Here is a 22497-nt window from a genome sequence, read left to right on the forward strand (position 1 = left end):
TCCCCACAGAAATGTATTCTAAGGAAACCTGATACATTTCCTGGAAGGTTTCTTGAGGGCATGCTGTTGGTTGTTTTGTTTTTGCTCATAGTAGAGTGAAAACTTTGAGGAAGCATTTGTGATAAGTTTCATTAGTATGTCATTTTCCCCCTTTAGCACAGAATTATTGTTTTTACCAACGGCACTGATGTAGAATCACAATCATGAGGGAGAGATTGGCAGATGTTTCAAGTTTTAGAAAATCTGAATTGTAAAATTTTAGGTTAGGCCTACAGCAGAATCATGTTTTACGTGGATATTGTTTGTGGATCTTGTCTGAGCCACAGCCTCCCTTATTAATAATACTAATTCATATTCTTATGAAATCTTTAACCATTTTAGAATTTACATGTTTTAACTTCAGTTATACAGCTAAGTGTGTATTTGCTTTTTACATAAACATACCATGGTGTTGATAGTACAGATTTATTAGCAATTCCATCTTTTTGTCAATCACTGCATTTTATTATAAAAAACAAACAAGAAAAAACATAAATACACAATTACAACAATTAAGTGTACCCTAAAATTTATAACAGAAATTCCCCAAAAATCTGCTTTGTCACAATAAAAAAATCAGAGCTTCAGTAAAATCAGGGCGACTTTAGTATTTGGACTGCAGAGATCCTTCATGTGTAGTTGTAATTTAAACTCAGCCATAGTTTCCAATCTGAAGCTGCTGTTTTACTTAAAGGAACATTTAGCTAAATCTGACACCTACTTTTATGTGTCAATCATGGCGTTTTGTTTTTAAATGTCCAAGGTACGATCTCTTATATCTCTTGGCAACTGGGGAAGCCTACTTACAAATGTCACCTTCTGGCTTATCTGACATTAGTTGATGATCAATAAATTGCGGAGGGTTTGACTGTTTTCACTTCAACCTCTCTGCTAATAATTAATAACTTCTCTACAATTTTCTCAGCTGGGACAATAAAGAAAGAGTTGCAGGGAACTAACAGAGCCAATCCACCTGTTTTCCCTGCAGCTACCCACCAACATTAAGACGTATAACTATGTATACTGTGCATGACATGACACAGTCATTGTCTGTCTTATGCACACTCCTTCAAGTAAAGTGTTACCAAAGAACAGAATCAACAACATGTATGTAAATGCTGTGCACTCCATGGGCAGTGATGTGCGACATTTATTGTTTTCAGAACATCTGTGAGTGGCTAGCATATCGGATAACGACCCCATGTCCATTACTAAGTGTCAATATTGTTTCTAGATTTGATAGGCTCGCAATAGCGCGTGCTGTCTGTACGATGTACATGACAACATGTACATGTGCTGCGAGACCAGGCAGTATCCTAACTTCACCAGCTGCAGTGTTGATCAAAGAGTTTACTGTGGAGAATGGGAACAAGACTGCCGGAGTGAATATCCACATAATTACAGGCAAAATGTTCATTTAAGACGACATTAATCAGTCTTGTCTTTAAGGCTACCGAGCTGAAACATGGCAGGTGTAAAGACTCCACGTGGAAATGCAGGGGACTCATCATGGCTCAGGTGCTGAGGTGTTTAGAGTAAGGCCTCTGTGAGCACCATTAACCCTGTTATGGCTGTACTCAGTTAGGGGAGTGTGGCAGGTAATGGTAGTGGATAAGAGTCTGAAGCAATCAACCTCCATGGTTAAAAATGATGAGACAGATGCAAATAAAGTAAAATGCTTGACTTGTAAGTGGGCCTTTACTGTGTGTCATCCTCTGCTTTTAGAGTTGATGCAGCGTTGGGTTGATTTGGAAATGAGTACAGAATAGTAGGTACTGCCATTTCCAGACCAACTTTGGCACGACCAGAGGCACACGTTTCAGCTGCTGCCTTCAGGATTATCCGTGTTGGACGGCGGACCGCTGACACCGATTCCCCGATTTATCCAGCGCTGGTCTGCTCCCCTCCTCTGGCTCGCCTGTTGCTCTGTGTACTGGCTGAGCAGGGCTGCCACCTGCTCCTGGTCATTAAATGGACTGGGACGGGAACTGGACTGTAACCAAGCTCGGTACTGGGGACAAGAGGCGAGACAAAAATCCTGATTAAATATCATTGTATTAAGGTCAAATTATATACAGTGTTTAATACAATTCTGGCTACACCTTTAATGCCCGTACTGCATATATAGTCACTTTGACAGCTAAATTCAATGTTGTCTTTTCTTTTTTTTTTTCCTGTAAAATATAAGCAACAACATTCCACAGATAAACAAAATAAATTCAATAGATCTTTTTGAAATGTGGTACCTTATCCAGACAGTGCAGTGTCTTCAAATAGTGAGTCATGTCCAATTTACAATGTGCAGCAGGTGGACTCTAAGGAAGTTCTGATTACATATCAAGCCTGACAAGCAAGTGTGATGAGAAATAATAATCTATCTAATAAAGGATACTATTAAAGGATATGATTTGTACAATTATAGCAACAAAAAAAAAGGTACATTTACAAAAAGTCAAAGAGGTGAAGCACTTGTATTTCTTTGTTTCTAAAAAAAATATATATATATATATTCATTTGTTCTTTTTCTTTATTTATGTTTAGTATGTGCAGCTTTTTGGTCATAAATATTGAAGCTGTTTGTCTCCATTTAATTGTTAAAGGATGTAATCTGTGCTTGATGTCTTGGGTCTGTTTGTACCAGAAAGCGTGATTTAAAAAGAACTTGGCTAATATTTAGGAAAATGTCCAAAACCTTCGATAGTGTGAAGGAAACACAAAATATTTATTTACTTCTTCATGTGCACTCTGACACACAAATTTACAAAATATATATGAAAGCAGGTATTTTTTTGTTGAAAGTGTTGTGTATTGAAGCATTTGATGTGCGTTGTTTTTGCTCTTTTGACCCACAGTGCATTTTCTATTATTTCCATTGTAGAGAAAAACAATGAGGGCTTGAGGGGATAAAAACTCCTTCCCTGAAACTGAAGCCTGGTTAGTTTGTCAAAACTCCAAAGATATCACAAAGTGAGTTGTTCCCTGGTTTGATCACTGCAGTATGAAGACTACTTGCAGCTCTTGAGCTGATGGTAGTGGACAGTAATGGCTTTTCAGAGAGAGATACACACCGTGATATAATTTGTGTGTGAAGATAGTAATTCATACATATTATCTTGATATTTATTGTCAATGAAAATGTACAGCAGAGTCAGATTAGGTTACATGCTGCTGCCTTTTTTTCCCGGTAAAGATTTTTAGAATTAATTTAACAACATCAGAAGGTCAAAAAAGCTAGGAATTGCAATATCTGAAATTATGTCCAGGAATTATCTTGTAATTGTGTGCCAATACCATTACTGTTTATGAAATACAGTGAAGTGAAAGTCGTTACATGAATCTTACTAAAATTTGTATTTTTATATTCATCCTGAAAACCCTTACATGACACCTGCTGTCAACTGTCGTGGTGTCATTTTGAAAAACAATATTAATCCTGTCAGAAACCACAAAGTCCTTCACAGTGCTTCACAAGTTAGACGGTGTAGACAGAATGAAAGTAGAACTCTTATCAAATCATAAAGAAAGGGCATTACAATGAGATAAAGCTCCCCCAAAGTGGAATTTGTTCATGTAATGTAAAGCCAAAAGGTTCATGTGTGGCGTGTGCAGTAATAAATAAAGTGATAAGACTGAAGCTCATAACCTAATTGTTTCAGATGAAGGCAGTCGGAAATATAAGAACCTTTTAGATTCAACATACTGGCCACAACCAAATCATCTTAAGTGCAATGCAATACATTTAACACAGTTATGAAAGATTGAGGATAAAGCATGCAACATAAAGCATTGGATTCTATTTTTAACATTAATATAACATCCTCTCTCAAATAGACTTTTTTCACAGCAGATATTTTGGTTTGTCATTGCAGGGGGAAACACAGGCGTATTGTTGATGGGGTGAAGTGTCCCAGTAAACCATGACAGTCAGCCAACATGCACAAAAGCAGGACCTTCCTTAAGTAGAATGCAGCCATCATTAATACACCTGAGCTTTTCCTACAATGACAAGTCAAAATGTCTACAGGAAAAAGGTCTATTGTCTCAGACCTTGTCCCAACAACCCAGTGATAGCCCATACTAATTCATAGATAGTCCTTATCAGTCTTTCCTCTAAACATTAAGAATGTCTACGGAGTACAAAGTTGATACGACAAAGTTTCTTCTTTTGCTAAATTTGCTGAAGACAGTTTCACCTGCATACTATGTACATCGAAGTATATTTCACATGCCATTTATTACTGTGCTGCAGTGGTTGGAGACAACACTATGTTGCTGTCTTCACTTTCTATCTGAGACTAATGTGGGAAAATCACAAATACAGAAACCCATTTCCCCTTAAATCCTCGAAATCAGTGTAAGGTCTACAAACAATGAGCAACTTTTTCAGTCATGTTATGTTGCAAGGTGCTGACAGTAACGCTAAACACGTGATGAACAGTACCAAGCTAATGCAATCCCAGCAAACCCCCTGCAGTTCCCTTTCTTTACTCAACTACTACTCTGCTGGGTTTATGTGATTGTAATGGACTCACAGTGAGGTGCTTTCACTAACTATACTAACTAACTTATATGATGCAAAATGTGATATATTTTCAGGTTGATATTTTCTCTACATGGAAAGAATGTTCCAGACCAGACTGGACATAAAACTAGGAGTTTTGAGTTATGTTGTTTTTTTTATAAGGGCGATATTCTTTAAAGGGAAAGTGGACAAGTCAAAACTATGAGCATTATAGGATTTTTTTGTCTCCAAGAATTTGAGACCACAAAGGAGGTACTATAAAACTAAACTAAAAAAATAACACATCTACATAAAGCTGTGAAGCTGTTTGCACACAAAAAAACCTCGATATACAATCTTCATTGACGTACAACAGAGGATGAGAATCACTTGCTCCGAGTTGTAGAATTAATAATTGAGAGGAATTATGAGATTTTTATAACATTAACATGCATTAATATAATCGTACAAAAAATTAAATGTTATATTTTACAGATTGAATTATTAATGCACAACTTTTTTTTTAATTTTGCACAAAGGTCTCTGAAGCTGATGTGAGACTGAATTATTATTTTTTTTTGCAGGATTTGTTTAGTTATGTACAAAAAGCAAGATGAGCATATTTAGTGGATGAACTGTGTTGCAGTTTAGATTCTGGCTCTGTCTGAGGATCTCAGCTATTCCAACTTAAAGCTGCAAAGTGGATGGTTTACTATGTAACAGACCATGAATGTTTATTAGCCACTTGCAGGAATAACAAATGTACAATAGAAAATTACAAAAACATTACAATAAGCTTGCATGAGATGGTCTCCATTAACAGTTGATGGGTTAACCACAGACTACATGTGCAGTGTGATGTTTGTATGCGTCATATCCTGTGAGTGCCTGTGCATGGACCTTTGAATCACAAGCAATAGTGCAAAATAATTTACAGAGTGCTAAAACTCTGAGTGCTAAAAAAAAAAAAAAATGCAGTTTTTAATCACGAAAACATTTAAACTCAAAATCCCTTTCGACTCAAGGTGCAACATTCAAACAGGCAGAGGGGTTTGGATGCTTTCAGTCGGTGGAGTGTGTTTTTGCATTCATCTTTTTAGTGTGTTCCGGTGTTCAGTTACCTCTGACACTTGTGTCGTCTGGTACTCCTGCAGCTGCTGCTGGAAGCCGTAGTTTGGGCCGACAAAGGAGCGAACAGCCTTGACCGCAGTCAGACACTCCTCCCAGTTGTAGTGGGTGACAGTCATCAGGTAGGCCACCACCATGGTAGTGCTGCGGGACACTCCTGCAAGGCTGCAGCAACACAAAGGACATTTGGTCAGTTAGGTTACTGTCACAAAGCAGCTGGGTGCTTAATATCTGCTGGTAATAGGTAAATGAATGGAGCGAGTATTTAGAGGTTCACAAACTGCACTTGCAGGTACTGTACAGCGTAAATCTTATGTCACTTGTAAATATAACTTTATGCTCCCAGCTTCTGAGAGGGACCTTTTTAGACCTTTTAAACATAAAAACTTACCAGTGAACTAGACAGGAGCCACCATTCAAACGGCATTCATGGATGAAGCTGATGCACTCTTTAAAATGCTGTAATCTGGCAAGAAAAAAAAAAGAACAAAATAAAACACAAGAATTTATAATATTACTGATTTCAATGTCTACACAACTGTACAGAACACATTTTTCTGTGGTGTGCGGTACAAAACCTATTCATATTTGTTTTGAATCGAGAATAACTATATACTGTTGCTCATCAAATCACAAAATGAGCTTTCCTATAGTGGAGTGGTATAACGGTGGCAAAGCTAAAAATGGATTACAGATTACAGGATATGAGAAAAGACACTTTGAACTGAAACTCCTGGAATGATGCCCAAACATCGTGTTTCAAATAAGTTGCTGAAACTTGGATAATGTTCTGTTTTGTTTAACTGTTTAAACTGCAGGTTACTCTCAGTGATAGTGAAAAGTACCAGAATCGGTGTGGTAATTTTTATAGACTTTTATTATTTCTAAAAAAGTAAGGCAGAATGTTGAAGAGTGGTAATTTTTCTTTTAACTACTCTAAGTTGTCATGTGAGAAAAAAGTTGACTTGGCTCAAACAGAGTTTGTGGTAGACCGGAGCTCAGACAGTAGGGACAGACAAGGGAAGTAACTGTCTTCATTTCTGTCTATTGGCAAAATTACATCAGTTACCTGCTTTGATTATTTCCATGTCAAAAAATGATCAAGTAAATTATTCTGACTTTACAACAAAAATACAACAAATAATCTCTGCAAGAGATCACAAACAGCTGAATAGACAAAAAAAAAAAAAAAAAAAGCTTCATTTTGTATAAATTTGTCAGAAATCCACAAAATGGGACTCGTCGCTAAAATTAAGCTGAATACAAAGAATCACAATAAAGTGCAACGTCTCCTCAAATATTCGACTTATTCACTGTCAGGAAACCCTGATGTGGTTTTGCATGATGAAGAAGTGCTTGGCTGATGGCGCTGTCTCCTGAGGAGCAGATGCTGGTTACTCAATAGCAGACAGAATAACAGACTTGGGCTAAAATAGATTGGCTGTCACTTTTCTTTTTTCCTCCTTCCTGAGATCCAAACTCTTCTTTAAAAGATGTCTCCTCAGCACTTTCTTCTGTCCTCCCAGCACAGAAGTTTCCGGCAGTCTTGTTTAATATGCAGAAAATTAACTTGTCGCAAACATTTGAGTTTTTAAACAGCTGAATACAGAGAATAAACTACTGTATATTTGAAGTACAAAAGGAGCTTCTCTGCAATTCTATGGTATTGTATGCTGATTTAAAAAATATATATAATTACAATGTATGCTTACAAAATGATGTTAAAACTAAAAATATACCATTTTAGTTACAACCAAATTACACCATGTTAGACATGGAGACTCCTCGCACAAATCTAATTTTGGAAATGTTGATGCAAATAGGTTTCATAGTCAATGCACACTGCGCATTAAAGCCAAAGCAGGATTTTCATGAGAGTTCACAAAAAAGGGGAACAAACATCTACTCGTGCATGTTAGCAACTATATAAATAACAGCATTTAAGGCAATTATAATTAAATATTGACTGCACTGGGTGGGACTTCTACAAGAACCTTGTCAACATCAATTGCATTAGTGACCCAGAGAGCCTTAATGCTCCAGCTGGTTGTCAGGGACGTTTGTTTTGTTTCGAAAACTACAAAAATGTCTGTTTCTGAAGTCTCACCAAGATTTGTAACTTTTCTTTTATTCAATAAGGTTTTTCAGACTTGTTCTAAGGCTGGCTGTCACTTTAGCCTTCATCTTTATTTTTTCTTTTATATAGTATGTGATGAAGACTATTGAAACTGTGTTTCAAAAAACAAATGAACCTAACCTCCTTTCTATTGAATTGAATGCCAGTACAGGCACAAAAGCTTTATAGATTATTAAACTTTTTCAGATAGCTTAAAACCACGACAGTTACTTAAAAAAAAATATACAGAGCCTATGTGAGAACGACAGTCTGCTGTGCACCTTACACATGGGAGGAGCCGTCAGACCTGACCATAGGGGCCCCTAGATGATGGCAAGCATGGTGGGGCGGCAGTTGGCCTCACCCTCCCATCAGTCAGACCAGTGATTGTGACAGAGGGGGTTTATTAAAGCCCTGGGTGGTCGAAGCACACAGCCAGATGTCGCACTAAGGTTTCCTTCCTCTGCTGCCTAAGGGAAGGACGCTTGATTGCAACACTGGAGGTCAGACACTTCCAGCCCAGCCCAGCCCAATCAGCAACATCCAACCAACCTCTAAGCCTCTATTCCCATTAAGTTACATTTCACCCAGGTCTATTTTCTTTTCTTTTTTTTAAACTAAAGCAAAGACAGTTCCTCTTCGGATCCTTGATAACTCCAGGGACCGCAGAGCTCCAAGTCACAGTTTTCTGGGAACAACAAAGTAGAACCTTTTCTACCGTCGACAAGGAGCTTCACACAAATAGCTTATGCAATGTCTTCGGGGATCTCACCTCTACCTGTGCAGGGAATGGTAAATGGTCTGCCCTTGTATAGCGTATTAATGCTCAAACTGTAGCTCATTCCTGATGCTTCTGTGCTGTGCCTTCTGTTCATGAGTGGCTAATCTAAACTAACAGCAACTACAGTTGTATGAGGTCAAAGACTGAGTAGAGTAAGAAACATAACTGCTATGACTAATGTGATGTGTTAGCTGCGGATGCAAGGGTGGAGAGATAACTCATGGCTCTTTCAACACTGAGCCTGCCTCCTGATGAACAGTGACACTTTTAACACACTTCAATTGTCTCTCTCAAACACACAAACACAGAAAATAAAACTATTGTTTGTGCTCAATATTTAGGAAGAGGAAAGATTGAATTTAATATTGCAGAATCTACTTTACTTCATGTATCTCATGAGATGATTGTAATGGTAAATTATTTGGATAAACAAAGAGCTATTGATGAGATTGACCTCTAAAGTATTGTTTTAATTTAAACACTCACAGTATAAATGAACCCAAGACAATGTTAGTAGTTAATGTAATTAAAAAACATTGTTATGTGTGTGTGTGTGTGTGTGTGTGTGTGTGTGTGTGTGTGTGTGTGTGTGTGTGTGTGTGTGTGTGTGTGTGTGTGTGTGTGTGTGTGTGTGTGTGTGTGTGTGTGTGTGTGTGTGTGTTTACTTACAGGTTCTGGCTGGAAGCATCAGCTGCATGAATACAAAGGTATGTCATGTCCTGTAAAACATTCATTAAAAACTGGATAACCGGAAGTAAATTCAACAATGTAGGACATGCACATCATATCAGGGTGATATCTCTTAATCTTTAAACATGTTTATGGATAGAATTATGGCCAAGGTGAGTTTTACACCTCTTGTTACACAAGTCTGACTCAGAACAACTTCTTGTCCAAATGTAAAGTAACTCTATGTGTGTGAAACATACAAGATATAGCAGTCAATATTGTCCCTAAATTAAATTTCACACTTAAAGGTATTTCATTGTAATTACGGCAGCTTTGAGAAGCTTAAGAAATTTCACATAGTTTGTAACATTATTAGCTCTCATCTCTAAACACACATCCACCACAAAATTGAAACTGTCCATCTCAAGCACAAAACTCTCTGGCTCCAACCATAACTCATCACCACCCCCAGCTGGCTCACAGGACCAATTACATTGTTTAACAAGCATGCACAGTCATACCAAGAATCTCCAGATAAAATATTCCATAGGAAGTGCTAGTTTTAATTCATAAAAACTTCATAAATACATCAAAAAATACCATCGAACCTAGATTTTCCACGAACCTCAAACACAGGTTTAGCATTGTTGTACACAGACAGGATGTGGGTGATGCCGTTCTTAGACAGACTTTCTCTGTTTTCTGCATCTGTGACAAGGACCGAGGGGAACATCTTGTCAGTGAATTGTACACAAACCACACACAACAACAATCTTGAGCAGATACATTGTAGGCTGCTGCAGAAGCAGGTCTGTGAGCTGTTTACCTTCCTTTTAACATCATTTGGTCCCGTCAGGCCTTTGGTCACTTGCTCCTGTCACTTCAACTAATTTTAGCCATTATTACTTCTGCCACCATGTGGAGCCAACATCGAGGCAGCTAAAGTTACACTACTGCAAATGCCACATTAACTGGGAAGAGTTTGTGTCAGGTCACATTCATGACTACCAACTCCTATTTTATGTTTTAAGCAACACCTTCTCGCTTTTGAATTGTCTTTTGTGAACTAGGCTTTTCAATTTATTTATTCTGAAATCTATGTTTGCCAGCGAAAAAAACTTTCACCTCCAAGATCTGATGCTTGAAAGTTAAACCTTATATTATAAATATACTGTTTACAGCACTTTCACTGAAAACCATTATATGGTTATATGGTGAATATAGGCCAATACAAGTTTTTTTTTTTGTCCTTATTAAAAGGAAAAATAATGTGTGTTGCTTTAAAATTTCAATAAAATAAAACAATATTTTTAAGAATACTAATATTAAAGTGTAAAGTTTAATATTCTACTCCAACGTCATTCCTTCATGCATTTCCAGCTTCTAATGGTGGCCATGTGCCTCACAGCATGCCCTGCCTGACCTGTCTATACATCTATATGTGTTTAGTTTAAAGCATCAAATCAAGTTTGTCTTACCTCTTATATTCCCAAGGTAGAGCCCATCAACAACCTGTGAAGCAGCAGTCACAGACATGTTGCATTTAGATATTCATCGCAGTTCAGCTTCGAGAACTTCACTTGAGCAGAGCAAATGTTCTGGGTCGAGCGAGATTGGATTTAAGGCTTAAGGCTTAAGGACAAGTACAAGCAAAGGAAACATTTTCTACAGCCATACAAGGCTTGAAGCAACGGTGCATGATTATCAGGACCAAGTGATGAGAGGCAAGCAGCCTCTCAGTGATTCTGTACAACTTTGGTACTAGGAGCCACGAAGCAATTGTTGGCTGAAGATAGTTAAGTGCTGATTCGACACTGATAAAATACTTGGCTAACACAACACATTACTGTGGCAATTAAGAATGAATACACATGACCAATTTGTCTGCTTGTGTAAAGTACATTTTCTGTTACAGGGCAATAATGTAATCAAGCATGCTCACAGCAGTAGGTGATTAGTTATTTTCTAACGGGGGGTGGGGTGGGCCAAATGGGGCCATTTATCAATACAATGGGGTTCATCATTACGCAGCAGAGTTAAAGCTGTGTATTGGTAGACATAGTTGAGGCAATAGATTGTAACTTGCACAAACCTCAGGCAGATAAAGGATCACTGAGTCAGGCAGACTCGATCAACACATTCACCTAAACACCCTCTCTGCCCTACACTATCCCTGTTACTAGTGGAAGGAGGACAGTGTAGGGAATGGGTGCAGGTTAAGAAGGGGAATACATCGTGCTCCTTTTTGGTCATTCCCCCTAATATCGCCTACTGGTTATCGGAAGAAACCTGCACACTCAAATGTTGAGCAAATTTAATTGAAGTATAACAGTGTTGTAATAATCTATTCATTTGATCCTCAGAGCCCCTCATCAGGGAGTTAGAGGTCAGGGTCTGCCAGTGGCACTGACATGGATGAAGTGCCTTGCTTCTGGGCACTTCAATAGGGTGGAAGCAGAGTGTTTCAGGAGGGCAAACCCAAGCCTTCCTGTTCACAGTCAGTCTCCCAATCTTTTGTTATGGTCTATAATTGTTAAGGATGCGCGATAATATCAGCTCATCATCGGTATCGGCAGACAAAGCCCTTGAAATTAAATATCAGCATCGTCTTTAAATGAACATTTGTGCTGCTATAACAGGCAACTAAAATCACGCGTAAAATGAAACGTAAATACTTGAGGCTTAACAACAGCTCAACACCATGGATGGTGTCAGGGTGTGCTCGCAGTGCAACATCATCACATGTTGTCTCTTGTGTTGAGCACAAAAGAGGGTTCAAAGAGGGTGTGAAGGTTTCTGATGTGGACTTGCAGGTATCTGTTTCTAATGGCTCTCAGGCATATTCATCATCTTTAAGAAGGATGAATCTTATAGTTTTGTGTGAAAGAAAAGGTTACATTAGAATAAATTTAGCACGTTTTACATAGCCTAAGTTAAAGGACCTTTCTTCTTTTGCTCATTGAAGGTTGAAATGTACATTTTGAAAAGCATTGTATGTTATGTCTGCATCTGCCTGTAAGCCACCAAAATAAGAGTAGACATTAATGTTCATTCACTGCGAGACTTTTTTTTTTTTTTTTTTTTTTTTTTGCTTTTAGGAGGAAAAGAAATATATCAGTGTCAGAAATGATCAGCATATTTGCAAAAAATCTACTATCGCTATTTGCATTTACCATAATAGATTCAACTGATCACAAATCAGCATCAGTTGTGGCAACATTAGGAGAGTAAATCTCAACCCAGAGTAAGCTGCAGATTTGCTTTACAAATTATTGACAAATTGAACTAAAAACATTTGCACTCAATATTGAATAACGTCTATTTTTAAATGTCCATAATATCAGTGTGGAACAGAGCAAAACATGTGACGTTATTAACATTGAATAGATGACGCAGGCGTTCACCAGCTGCGCTTTGTGGAGTTTTACCCCCCCAAAAAAGCCGTAGACAGCATATTGTGATCGTTAAAACAAAAACAAAGCCTACCTTATTCATTCCGTTTCCCATGATGATTCTGATCCAGACTACAGAGCTACAGCACTTTAATATGGTGAACAGCTCCGATATGAGAACATGGACTTTGAATCCAAAAGGCTGGGCTGAATGACTTCCGACTCATAAAGCGGTGGATATCCTTCGCTTCAGTCCTTAAGTTTGTCTTCTATTTAACAGCATTATTGGATTCAATTGCTATCCCTAAAACAGTTGTATTTATTTCAGCCCCCACATCGTCTCAGCTCCAACAACAACAGTTCCGTCATGCTGTGTCGTCTTCCGGATTGTTTTGACGTGAAACAACTGCAGCTGCTGGTTCATCCGGTAAGTGACATCACAGCATGTTGCAGGGGGGCTCAGCTGCACTTTACCCGCCTTCACCTCCAGAGGGAGGCTTCACATTCTCACACAATCCGACCGTAGACATGCAGGGTGGGATTTACACATGGTTTTATGAGGAACCCATAAATCACACAAGACGTCCCTATTTACTTGGAAACTGAAAAACCTGGTGGCATGAACTGGATCCCTCCTGTATCCTACCAGACCACTTTATGCTTGTTTAATCTGTAATGTTAATTAACAAGACAACGACTTACTTTTGTCACTGACTGACACTAAATCAATGCCATCACAAATTGTGCTTCTACAGTGTCATTATCAACAAACACTTAAGCAATAATAAGTTAAATGACTGGTTGGTAATGATAGATTTAAATCTTTGAACCTGATAGTGGCCATTTGCAAGTGCAACAGAAACTTCAGTGGTTCACTTTCAAAACCCTCTGTGGTTAAATTTGGATCAGTTTCACAACCAACTTACAATACTGAAACATTTACGCAGCTTCTCTGGAAGAAAATACTTGCAGCTAAATGTCCTCAAAATGACTACAGATAACTATTCTAGTTAGTTCCTGCTGATAAACAATATCTCCACAAATCACACACCAGCAAATAATGAGCTCATTTACATCAAATAACCTTATTAAAGAATCTAAAGTCAAGTCCCTCTCTTCTGAATTCAAACATTCATTTCATGCATACAGGAGTCATAAATTTAACACAATTGGAAGAGTTTTCTTTAGTTTAACCATTTTTTATTCTTGACTCTTATCATACATAATGACCTTAAGAGGAAGCGGCCTTCCAAAATGCACAGACGGAGGTAATGTGGACAATTGATAGATACAGAAATAAATATATTCTTGTATCTTTGAGTTGGTCTGCCTTTATCTTCCAGTACTATTATGGTCCTCTGGGTCGGTTACTTTTTCCACTGCTTGTTTTCGTAGTCCCAGTTGGATGAGAAGCCCTCCACTGGGTTGATTCTCATGTCCAGCATCCTCTGCAGCTCCTTCTCTTTGTACTCTGCCTCAAATGTGTGTGGCACAGGTCCGTATACTGTAAAGAGAAAATATCAAATGTGTCAAGCCGCAAGCCGAATTAAACAGCAAGAAAACCGATATAATACTTCATTCTTCTCTAAACTGAGGCAGCTGTACATCAACTATGACACAGGTTCGCTTGCATATCATGACCATTTTTCCTGATACTTACCATACTTTCTCTGCCAGAGCACAATCAGGCCAGTGAAGCCAAAAAAGAAAAAGACCCCTCCAACCACAGACTTCCACTCAGCCGATCCCTGGTTCATCTCAGCGAAGCTCTGCTTGAAGCTGATGCGGTACACTGAACATTGGAAACACAAAACTCTAGATGAAGTTTGTATGAGTGGACAAACACTTTGAAAGGAGTAAGGCATTAAAACATGTATTCCTAAAATATGGGCTGGTGATAAAAATCTGTTTGACCAACAGTTAAGAACATAAGTGCAACTCAAAAGACCAAATTCTGTGTCATGAAGTCCTACATGCAATCTTCTCATCGTTGGAGAGTGCAGCCCAGGAGCCCTTCTCCTTCTCCTTCAGGGACTTCTGCTCGGGACTCAGGCTCTGCACATAGCCGATATCAGGAAGAGGGCTCTCCCGCCTGTCAAAGTAGACCGGGAGAGTGTATTCCTCTACCTTAGCCACACCTGCAGGGAAGGACACAAAAACATATCAAATGCACTTTGCACTTATTCCTGTCATTCATGTTAATGTTCTCTTGTAACCTCTTTTGAAAGGCCACATGTATTCAAAGATTAAGATTTGTTTTTTTAAGACTCTGCTGTTAAATGCTGAAAGAGAAAGGACTGTGTCTACCGATGTAAACATCAAAGGTTGTCATTTGAAACTGGCTGTGTGTCATGATGCAGCATTCCTCCGTTTTTTTCTTCAATGAGTTGGTTGTTTCAAAGCTAATTCTGAATCTTGGCGATACTGTGAATTATGTGGTGTAAAGAAAACAAATGTATGAGGTTTTGTTGTACACAACTCGGTTTAAAAATTCTGCCGTTCAATTACTTTGAACTTAAATCATACATGAATCAATTATGAATAATCTGTTAGCTATTGAAATGTTAGAAATAACGCACAAGTCTCGCCAGATGTGGTTGAGGATGTTGAGCTAATCCATTGAATTAGTTGCTGTGGTGTTTAGCTGTGAAGTTAACCGGTACACTCTCAGCCCTCCATGGTACATAGCTCCGTGTCCCCGACGTAGTACTTGATATAGACATAGAATAAGGTGCGATAGTTGTAATCACTGTTTTTACTGGGTGAGTTCTCTGATCCCACAGAAAGTGCCGGTTGTCCATAGTTAAGGTGTCAGATAGAGGTGAGATGGAGGTGTTCCCTATTCACCCGCAAGACACTCACACTAGAGAATAAAGGGCTTGTGAAGGGCTCTGTGACACATATACAATGATTTATATTTTAAATTCTCAAGATTAATGAGCTGGTCTTCTGACGCCCCCCCCCCCCGAAATAGATTTAGTGTTATGCTGCCTGTCAGAAATAGGAAATACTCACTTTATGTCATGTTTCACTTACCATGTCCTCCACGTACACAGACAGATGTGGAAATGGCACGTTTGCCGGCAAGTCTCAGGGCTCTTGTGGCCAACATTCTATGGAAAGGGTCACATGAAAGATATTAATAGACTCATTAAGCACTTTCTCTCTCACACACACACACACACACACACAGGACAATTTACAAACCACAATTCATAACGCGCATGATCAATAATCCCGTTTCATCCGAGGACCACGTATATAAATAATTAAGAATAAGACGACCGTAGTAGGTGCGTTTATCAAAATATCGACTTGTCTATAAAAGTATTAAAATAAAATAAAGTACACGTTGCACGTCTTTGAATCTTGTAGCCTGCGGCACCACTTCGCCGGTCTTTAGTTGTGGGCTGACTCGGTGCGAAGACTTCGTGTCCAAACCGGACGTACAGCGATACACCGCCAACGATACGCTCACGTTAGCGTTAGCCGCAAAACACAAGGTCACAGCGACCGGGGGGGGAAAAATAACCCCACAGAAACACCAGTTTCTTTGAGACAAGACTGTAGTTAGTATTCGTCCGGACGGTGCGTAAACACGAGCTCGTAGTGGACCAGTGAAACATCTGTTATCTGCGCATCACCTCTGCCTTTACCAATCTGATGCTAGCCGCTAATGAGCTAGCCCGTCCTAGCTCCGGTACCGCTGACAAAGTCACTGCTTACTTCCGTTAAAACAAGACAGTCCGTCTTTGTGGCGTCACATCAACCTAAAACACGTAGAGTGTTACACTGTGATGTACTTTCACACGGTTCAAAAAGATGATGTTGATGATATAATAATAATAATAATAATTACAACCTACGGTCTCTTCCTCGCTCACGTCCGCCGTAGGTCCAAAGAAAAGCGAGTCTGAGAGCGGAAATACGTAAACCCGTGAGCCAGGGCCGGAGATGAGCTTGTGTTTTACGACATTTTCCCCCGCGCGGTTTACGGCACCGCCGGTGCTACAGAAACGAGTGTGGAAGGTGGAAGTGAGATTAGCCCCTCTGGCTGCACAACGAGTGATTCACGTCGCGGTGTTTTGTTTTTTTAAAAAAGACGGTTGTGCTTTCTGATAATTCTCGAGCTTACATGTACTCGTCAGAAGAGACAACTCAGACCGCATTATTCAGACAGGAAGCTGACTGCTCAGGTAGATCGCGACTTTTCTCCGGGCATGATAAGTAACGACAGCTAACAGTAGCGGGCAGCAGTCTCCCCCCTTCCTCACCGTGTAACGAGCCTCTCAGCCACTTTGACTGGAAGCTGTCGATCCACCGACTGGTTTCTTTTTATTTCTTTTCTTTCTTTTTTTTTTATTATTTATTATTTATTTATTTTTTAAAAATTTTTTTTTAAGAAACATGCCCATTCAGCTGACGAGCCAGGCTTACTGTAAAATGCTGCTGCATGCTGCCAAGTATCCTCACTGCGCCGTGAACGGATTGCTGGTGGCAGAAAAGACGAAGGAGAAGAAGAAGGAGAGCCACGGTGGTCCCGTCTTGTGTGTGGACTGTGTGCCTCTGTTTCACGGTACTCTTGCTCTGGCACCAATGCTAGAAGTGGCTTTAACGCTGGTAAGTAGTCGCCAAGTACAATGTGCACATGGATCTGGACCTGGTTTAAAGTAATGCAGTCTTACGCAACAGTCCTGCAATGACAAAACGGCAGTGTTTGTTTAAAGTGTCTTTTTTTTTTTATCATTATTATTAATGGCTATGGTTATTTTGTAGGTTGTGTTGCTTATAAAGTCCACTAACATGTATTTTCTTAAATTGTGGTTCCTTTATTAATGTCACTGAGTTTGGGCTAAATATTACAATCACCAAAAATACACCACAAAATGGAGCTCTCAAAATTAGGATGAAGTTGAGTGAGCTGCTCTTTTAAAACCGTTTCGACCAAAACAGAGGTAGGTTACATGTGTACCTGTACATATGCATATGGGATGGGGACCTCCAGATATCAGACACAAATGCGAGATGCTTCAACCATGGAATATACTTGTAAGTATGCCTGAACATAGACTGACGAGAAGGACATTCGACTTGAAAACCTTTCCAGGGTTATTTACAGGCCAGTGAAGTGAGATCTTTATTTTTTTTTATGAACAATTTAATCTGTTTTTAAAAAAAAAATGTATTATGATGTTATAGTCAGGACATGCAGAATAGATTGTTCTTTATACACCGTACATATGGTATAAACAAAAGGGAATTAACATATCGTCAGAGTAATTACAGTTTAGGGTTATGTTATGCAAAATTTGTCCAAAAGTCAAAGATCCCTTTGTGGACAGTTACATTCAGGTACATGACCATCAGTCGTAGAAACAGGTAGAGCACCGCTACTTCTGTGGAGGAGAGACTTTGTTTATTATATGACTTGAAACATATTTTTTAGTCAAATGTCACCTATCTGCGCCAATCTAATGTGGCTGGATGATCATGAAAGACTTGATTTATGTTTTAGGACAGGTCCTTACTTTTTGGCAAAATTATTTTTTAAAGTGTGAGAAAGAAGACAGATTGCTGTATTTGAGTGACATTGAGTTTTTAACACACTGATTATCTGAGGCTGGGCACCTCAATTGCATGACACTGAAAGAAATCAATCAATTTTGCCAATAAACTGATGATATCCCAAATCTGTTAATGAAGTTCATCTGACCTCGGCTGCTTTTCTGTCTTTACATGTTGGCGTCATGTCTCCTGCTCCCCTCACAGATTGATACCTGGTGCAAAGAAAATCATTACGTCATTGCTGGATATTATCAAGCCAATGAACGCACGAAGGATTCCAGGTACGGACAAACAAGCAGTGTTAAACCAAACTGCCTCAGACTCTGGATTTTCAGTCGGCCTGATATGTGCAACGTTTGTGTTCCTCTCTCCTGCAGACCTAACCAAGTTGCCGAAAAAGTTGCCGCCAGGATTTCTGAGAACTTCAGCGATGCAGCAATCGTTATGGTAATAGTGAATAATGTTGGCTTTTGCTACATTTGTAATAAAAAATACATTCATTCCACTTTCCAGGTGGCTACTGGGTTCATAGAGTGAAAAAAAAACAATTAACTCCAATCCTGAAATAGGTCATTTGTCACCGCAAGCTTTTGGCCCTACTATCTGAGATTGGACATTTAGTTTTTGGCCGCTGTTAGGTCAAAAAATGAATTATTGTGTACATTCTAAAAAGCATCATGGGAGCTTTGTGTCTTCTTGCATTGATAAGGCTGCTGTCGGTCATTTCCTTTCAAGTTTTGAGTTGTAAGAGCTTACTAGTAGCACCTACATGCATTAACCCTGAAGATTTTTTTCTCAAGCAGTCTCTACATCCAGTGATGATACTATTGAATGTAAAACAACAGTAATATTTTCCTTGTGATTGGTTGCGCACATCAAGTTTATAGTTAATGCAAAATTACATGGTATGTGCAGATAAAAATGAGTGCAGTTCGCTGCCTGTAACGTGGTAGAAATGTATTTATTTTATGTAGTACTATTTCTATAATACAACTATTTTTTCTTAAAATGTGCAAAAGACTGGTCTGTCACAGTTATATTATAATTATTATTATTTCATCAAAATCTTACTTGCCTCTAAATCCCTTGTAATCGTCTGTTAATTTTCTTGCAGGTGGACAACAGCAGATTAACAGTAAGCTGTTTTGAGCCCATCGTACTCATCTATGATCATCATGAAAACAAGTGGAAAAGCAGAGAAGTAACTGCGTAAGTGTGTCAGTGTCAAGGGCTGCAGACAGGTGACGAATTAAAGGAAAAATCAACGTGCTGGCAATGGTTTGGGTCCACTTGTCCCCTCAGAGTTGTTTTGAGTGATCACAAAATGATGCGAGTCGTATGCAATGACCTTCCCAGCCGCCATATCTCAAACCAGTTGAACACCTACGGGAGATCTTGTACGGGCGTGTTAGACTGTGCTCCTCGCCACCGCCATCAATACACCAAATGAGGGAACATCTTTTGGAAGAATGTTTTTTTTCATCCTTCCAGTAGATTTTCAGAGACTTGGAGAATCAATGCCATGGTGCATTGAAGCTGTTCTGGCGACACGTGGTGGATCAACACCTTTCAAAGGCACATTATGTTGTTTTTACCTTAAATTTGTCACCGTTCTGTATTTCACTGCAAGACTGTGTAATATGTTCTGTACAGACTGAATGTGCACGTCAATCAGAGCTTTTAGCATACAAGCTCCCAGTGTTCGCTCATGAACTTCCAATATTTACTACTGCTACTAATAATAATAATAGACTTTATTTTTATAGCACTTTTCATACAAGTAATGCAGCTCAAAGTATTTTACAGCATAAAATGACATGCAGTGTTTAAAATAAAAACGGAAATAAAGGAAGATTTTTTTAAAAAATAGAAAAGAAATGAGACGCATGAGAACAGATTAAATGCATAAAATTAAACAGTTAAAATATACAATAAGCAATATACATTCTAAAGGTGTGGTAGTTCAAGTGCAAGAGAGCTTCAAGAGTAGCTAGTTAAAGGCTAAAGTAAAGAGATATGTTTTGGGCTTTCTTTAAAAAGTATTACCTGAGCAAGTTCCCTGATATCTTAACAGGTAGTTTGTTCCACAGCTTTAGAGCACAACTGACAAAAGCTGAATCCCCACTTTTCTTTTGGCTGTTGCTGTCAACCTCCAACAAGCCAGCAGCAGATGATCTCATATTTAGCAAAAAAAAATAGATATTTTAAACACATATTCTAGGTATTAATTGCCAAACTGATATTTTTGCACATCTTGCAGAGACTCTTTTGAAGACTGGAGCGAAGCACAGAAGATCACGTCAGCTCTGCTGGAGGGCAGGTCCTACGAGAACTTGATCGACTTTGACAATCACTTGGATGATCTAAGGAACGACTGGACCAACCCTGTGATCAACAAGTCCGTCTTGGATCTGTGCTAAAAACTTCAGTCAGGAGCACCGTGGACACACACACACACACACACACACACACACACACACACACACACACACACACACACACACACACACACACACACACACACAGACACAGACACACACAGACACATAAATATTGCTGCCATTTCAGCGTGCATGATGCTACTTAACTTGTGGCACAAATGCTGAACATACTGCAGTCTGTGTGCTCTATTAAAAGGCTCCCGCACTGACGGGAACTTGCAGAGCACTGAGCAGTTAGGCCCAAATCTCTCATGGGCAAATGCCATATGTGCACTGTTGGCCTGTGTCCACCTTTAACAAGATGACACTGAAGTGATGACGGCAGTTGTGTTTTTCAATGCAATTTAAATGTTTTTTTTTTCAGCAATGGCTTGTGTTTTATTCATGATTTTGTGCAGAAAGTTAGATTCTAGAGTGTTTGATCTATATATTTCTTCTTAAATTTTACAGACAGTAGTCATACAGAGATCACGTTCTAAATTATTTAATACAGTGTAGATGATGATTGTACTGCTGAGATATGACATAAATATATTCTTTATTAAATTTCTAGTTTGTTTTAAACCCCGAAACTACATTTATGTGTATACGTGTAGTTTAAAGATGTTATTTGGCAGTTTGATGAAAAAATACTCCTCAACCTGTATTTTTAACAGAGCCTGAAACACAAAAAGCTAAGTTTTGTCCTCTATCGGACTTTACCAACTTAAATCCTTCTGTAGATGCACCAGCAACAACAAAGGGATGCTTGACTATAGAGCTTCTGAATTTTAAGTGAGTACCGCTTACACAAACGTCTCTATGGTGCATGTCTCTTGTTATTGTCAGTTGTGCGCTTCAGCTCATTCTGGATGGTGCACATGTCTGCGTTTTGGCTTTTGACTTATGGTCTGGAAAATGTGATCAGAAATCTGAATCAAATCACATGAATCTGTGAATTTTGTTTTGTGTTCAATATCTGTTTTAAGAATTAGCTAATAGTATGTATATATACACTTAATTGATGACTATAAATCTAACTATTTAAAAAGTAATGTTACAATTTTTAAATACTTATTGTTAGGCTATAAATCCATCTTTGTATTTGAGATTAGAATTAATCCGTTAGAGCTAACTGCTGAAACAATTGGTGTGGACATCACATTTTTTACAGAAATTTTATGAACTGAATGTACAATGAAACTGATTTTTGAAAGGACAAGTGTTTGTCAGACTCATTTTATGTAATTTGTATTATTTTGCCATGTGTCTTGTACCACTGCCTTGACAGTTTAAAAAAAGGTTGAAAACGATTGTGACCAGCTCCCGGCTGCAGCTTCTTGGTTTGATTTTTTTTGGTGTAAAAGCTGCCAATCAGAGGTTGTAGTAATGTCTTTGCCACTGTATCAATAACACAGGTTAGAATAGACCAATTAGAATGCTAGTTTAAATAGATCAGATAGGAGGATAGAATAGACCAATCACACAGCAGGAGAATAGACCAATGGGAAAGCAGGATAGAATAGACCAATCACACAGCAGGATAGAATAGACCATTCAGAAAGCAGTAGAGCATAGACCAATCATGTAGTAGGATAGAATAGACCAATCACATAGCAGGGTATAATAGACCAATGGGAAAGCAGGATAGGATAGATCAATCAAATAAGAGGACAGAATATACCAATCAGACGGCAGGAGAGAATAGACCAATTAGAAAACAGGTAAAGAATAGACCAATTAGAATGCTAATTTAAACAAACCAATCAGATAGGAGGATAGAATAGACCAATCAGACTGCAGGCAGAATATGCCACTAGAAAAGCAGGATAGAATAAACCAATCAGACAGCAGGAGAGAATAGACCAATAATTCGTCTTCCAGGG

The 22497-nt window shown here is 38.7% G+C and overlaps 4 protein-coding genes across 5 annotated transcripts in view; 1 reads left to right on the forward strand and 3 right to left on the reverse strand.

Annotated features, from left to right (window-relative positions):
• Positions 1-22497, reverse strand: part of dbndd1 (dysbindin domain containing 1) — a 191637-nt gene that overhangs the window by 130070 nt on the left and 39070 nt on the right. The window lies entirely within an intron of this gene.
• dusp22a (dual specificity phosphatase 22a) lies at positions 450-13033 on the reverse strand. Its single transcript, XM_069693628.1, has 7 exons — positions 12721-13033; positions 10713-10746; positions 9860-9942; positions 9235-9284; positions 6060-6134; positions 5662-5833; positions 450-2050 (listed from the first exon to the last, which is right to left on the reverse strand). Exons 1-7 carry the CDS (start codon positions 12739-12741, stop codon positions 1859-1861), a joined length of 627 nt encoding a protein of 208 aa, XP_069549729.1. The 5' UTR covers positions 12742-13033; the 3' UTR covers positions 450-1858.
• Positions 12959-21935, forward strand: emc8 (ER membrane protein complex subunit 8). Its single transcript, XM_069693629.1, has 6 exons — positions 12959-13053; positions 17030-17246; positions 18396-18472; positions 18569-18638; positions 19306-19400; positions 20452-21935. Exons 2-6 carry the CDS (start codon positions 17034-17036, stop codon positions 20609-20611), a joined length of 615 nt encoding a protein of 204 aa, XP_069549730.1. The 5' UTR covers positions 12959-13053; positions 17030-17033; the 3' UTR covers positions 20612-21935.
• cox4i1 (cytochrome c oxidase subunit 4I1) lies at positions 13805-16574 on the reverse strand. Of its 2 annotated transcripts, none has more exons than XM_069693611.1 (5): positions 16489-16574; positions 15663-15739; positions 14600-14764; positions 14287-14418; positions 13805-14130 (listed from the first exon to the last, which is right to left on the reverse strand). In XM_069693611.1, the coding sequence occupies exons 2-5, from the start codon at positions 15736-15738 to the stop codon at positions 13994-13996; spliced, it is 510 nt and encodes a 169-aa protein (XP_069549712.1). In that variant the 5' UTR covers position 15739; positions 16489-16574; the 3' UTR covers positions 13805-13993. The 2 variants fall into 2 exon arrangements, with proteins under 2 accessions (XP_069549712.1, XP_069549713.1); XM_069693612.1 differs by having other exon boundaries at positions 16493-16542.

Source organism: Brachyistius frenatus, unplaced genomic scaffold (genome assembly GCF_029030835.1).
Source record: "Brachyistius frenatus isolate BFR_SWC_R1_liver_20210118 unplaced genomic scaffold, ASM2903083v1 Contig_15, whole genome shotgun sequence".
Lineage (NCBI taxonomy): Eukaryota > Metazoa > Chordata > Actinopteri > Embiotocidae > Brachyistius > Brachyistius frenatus.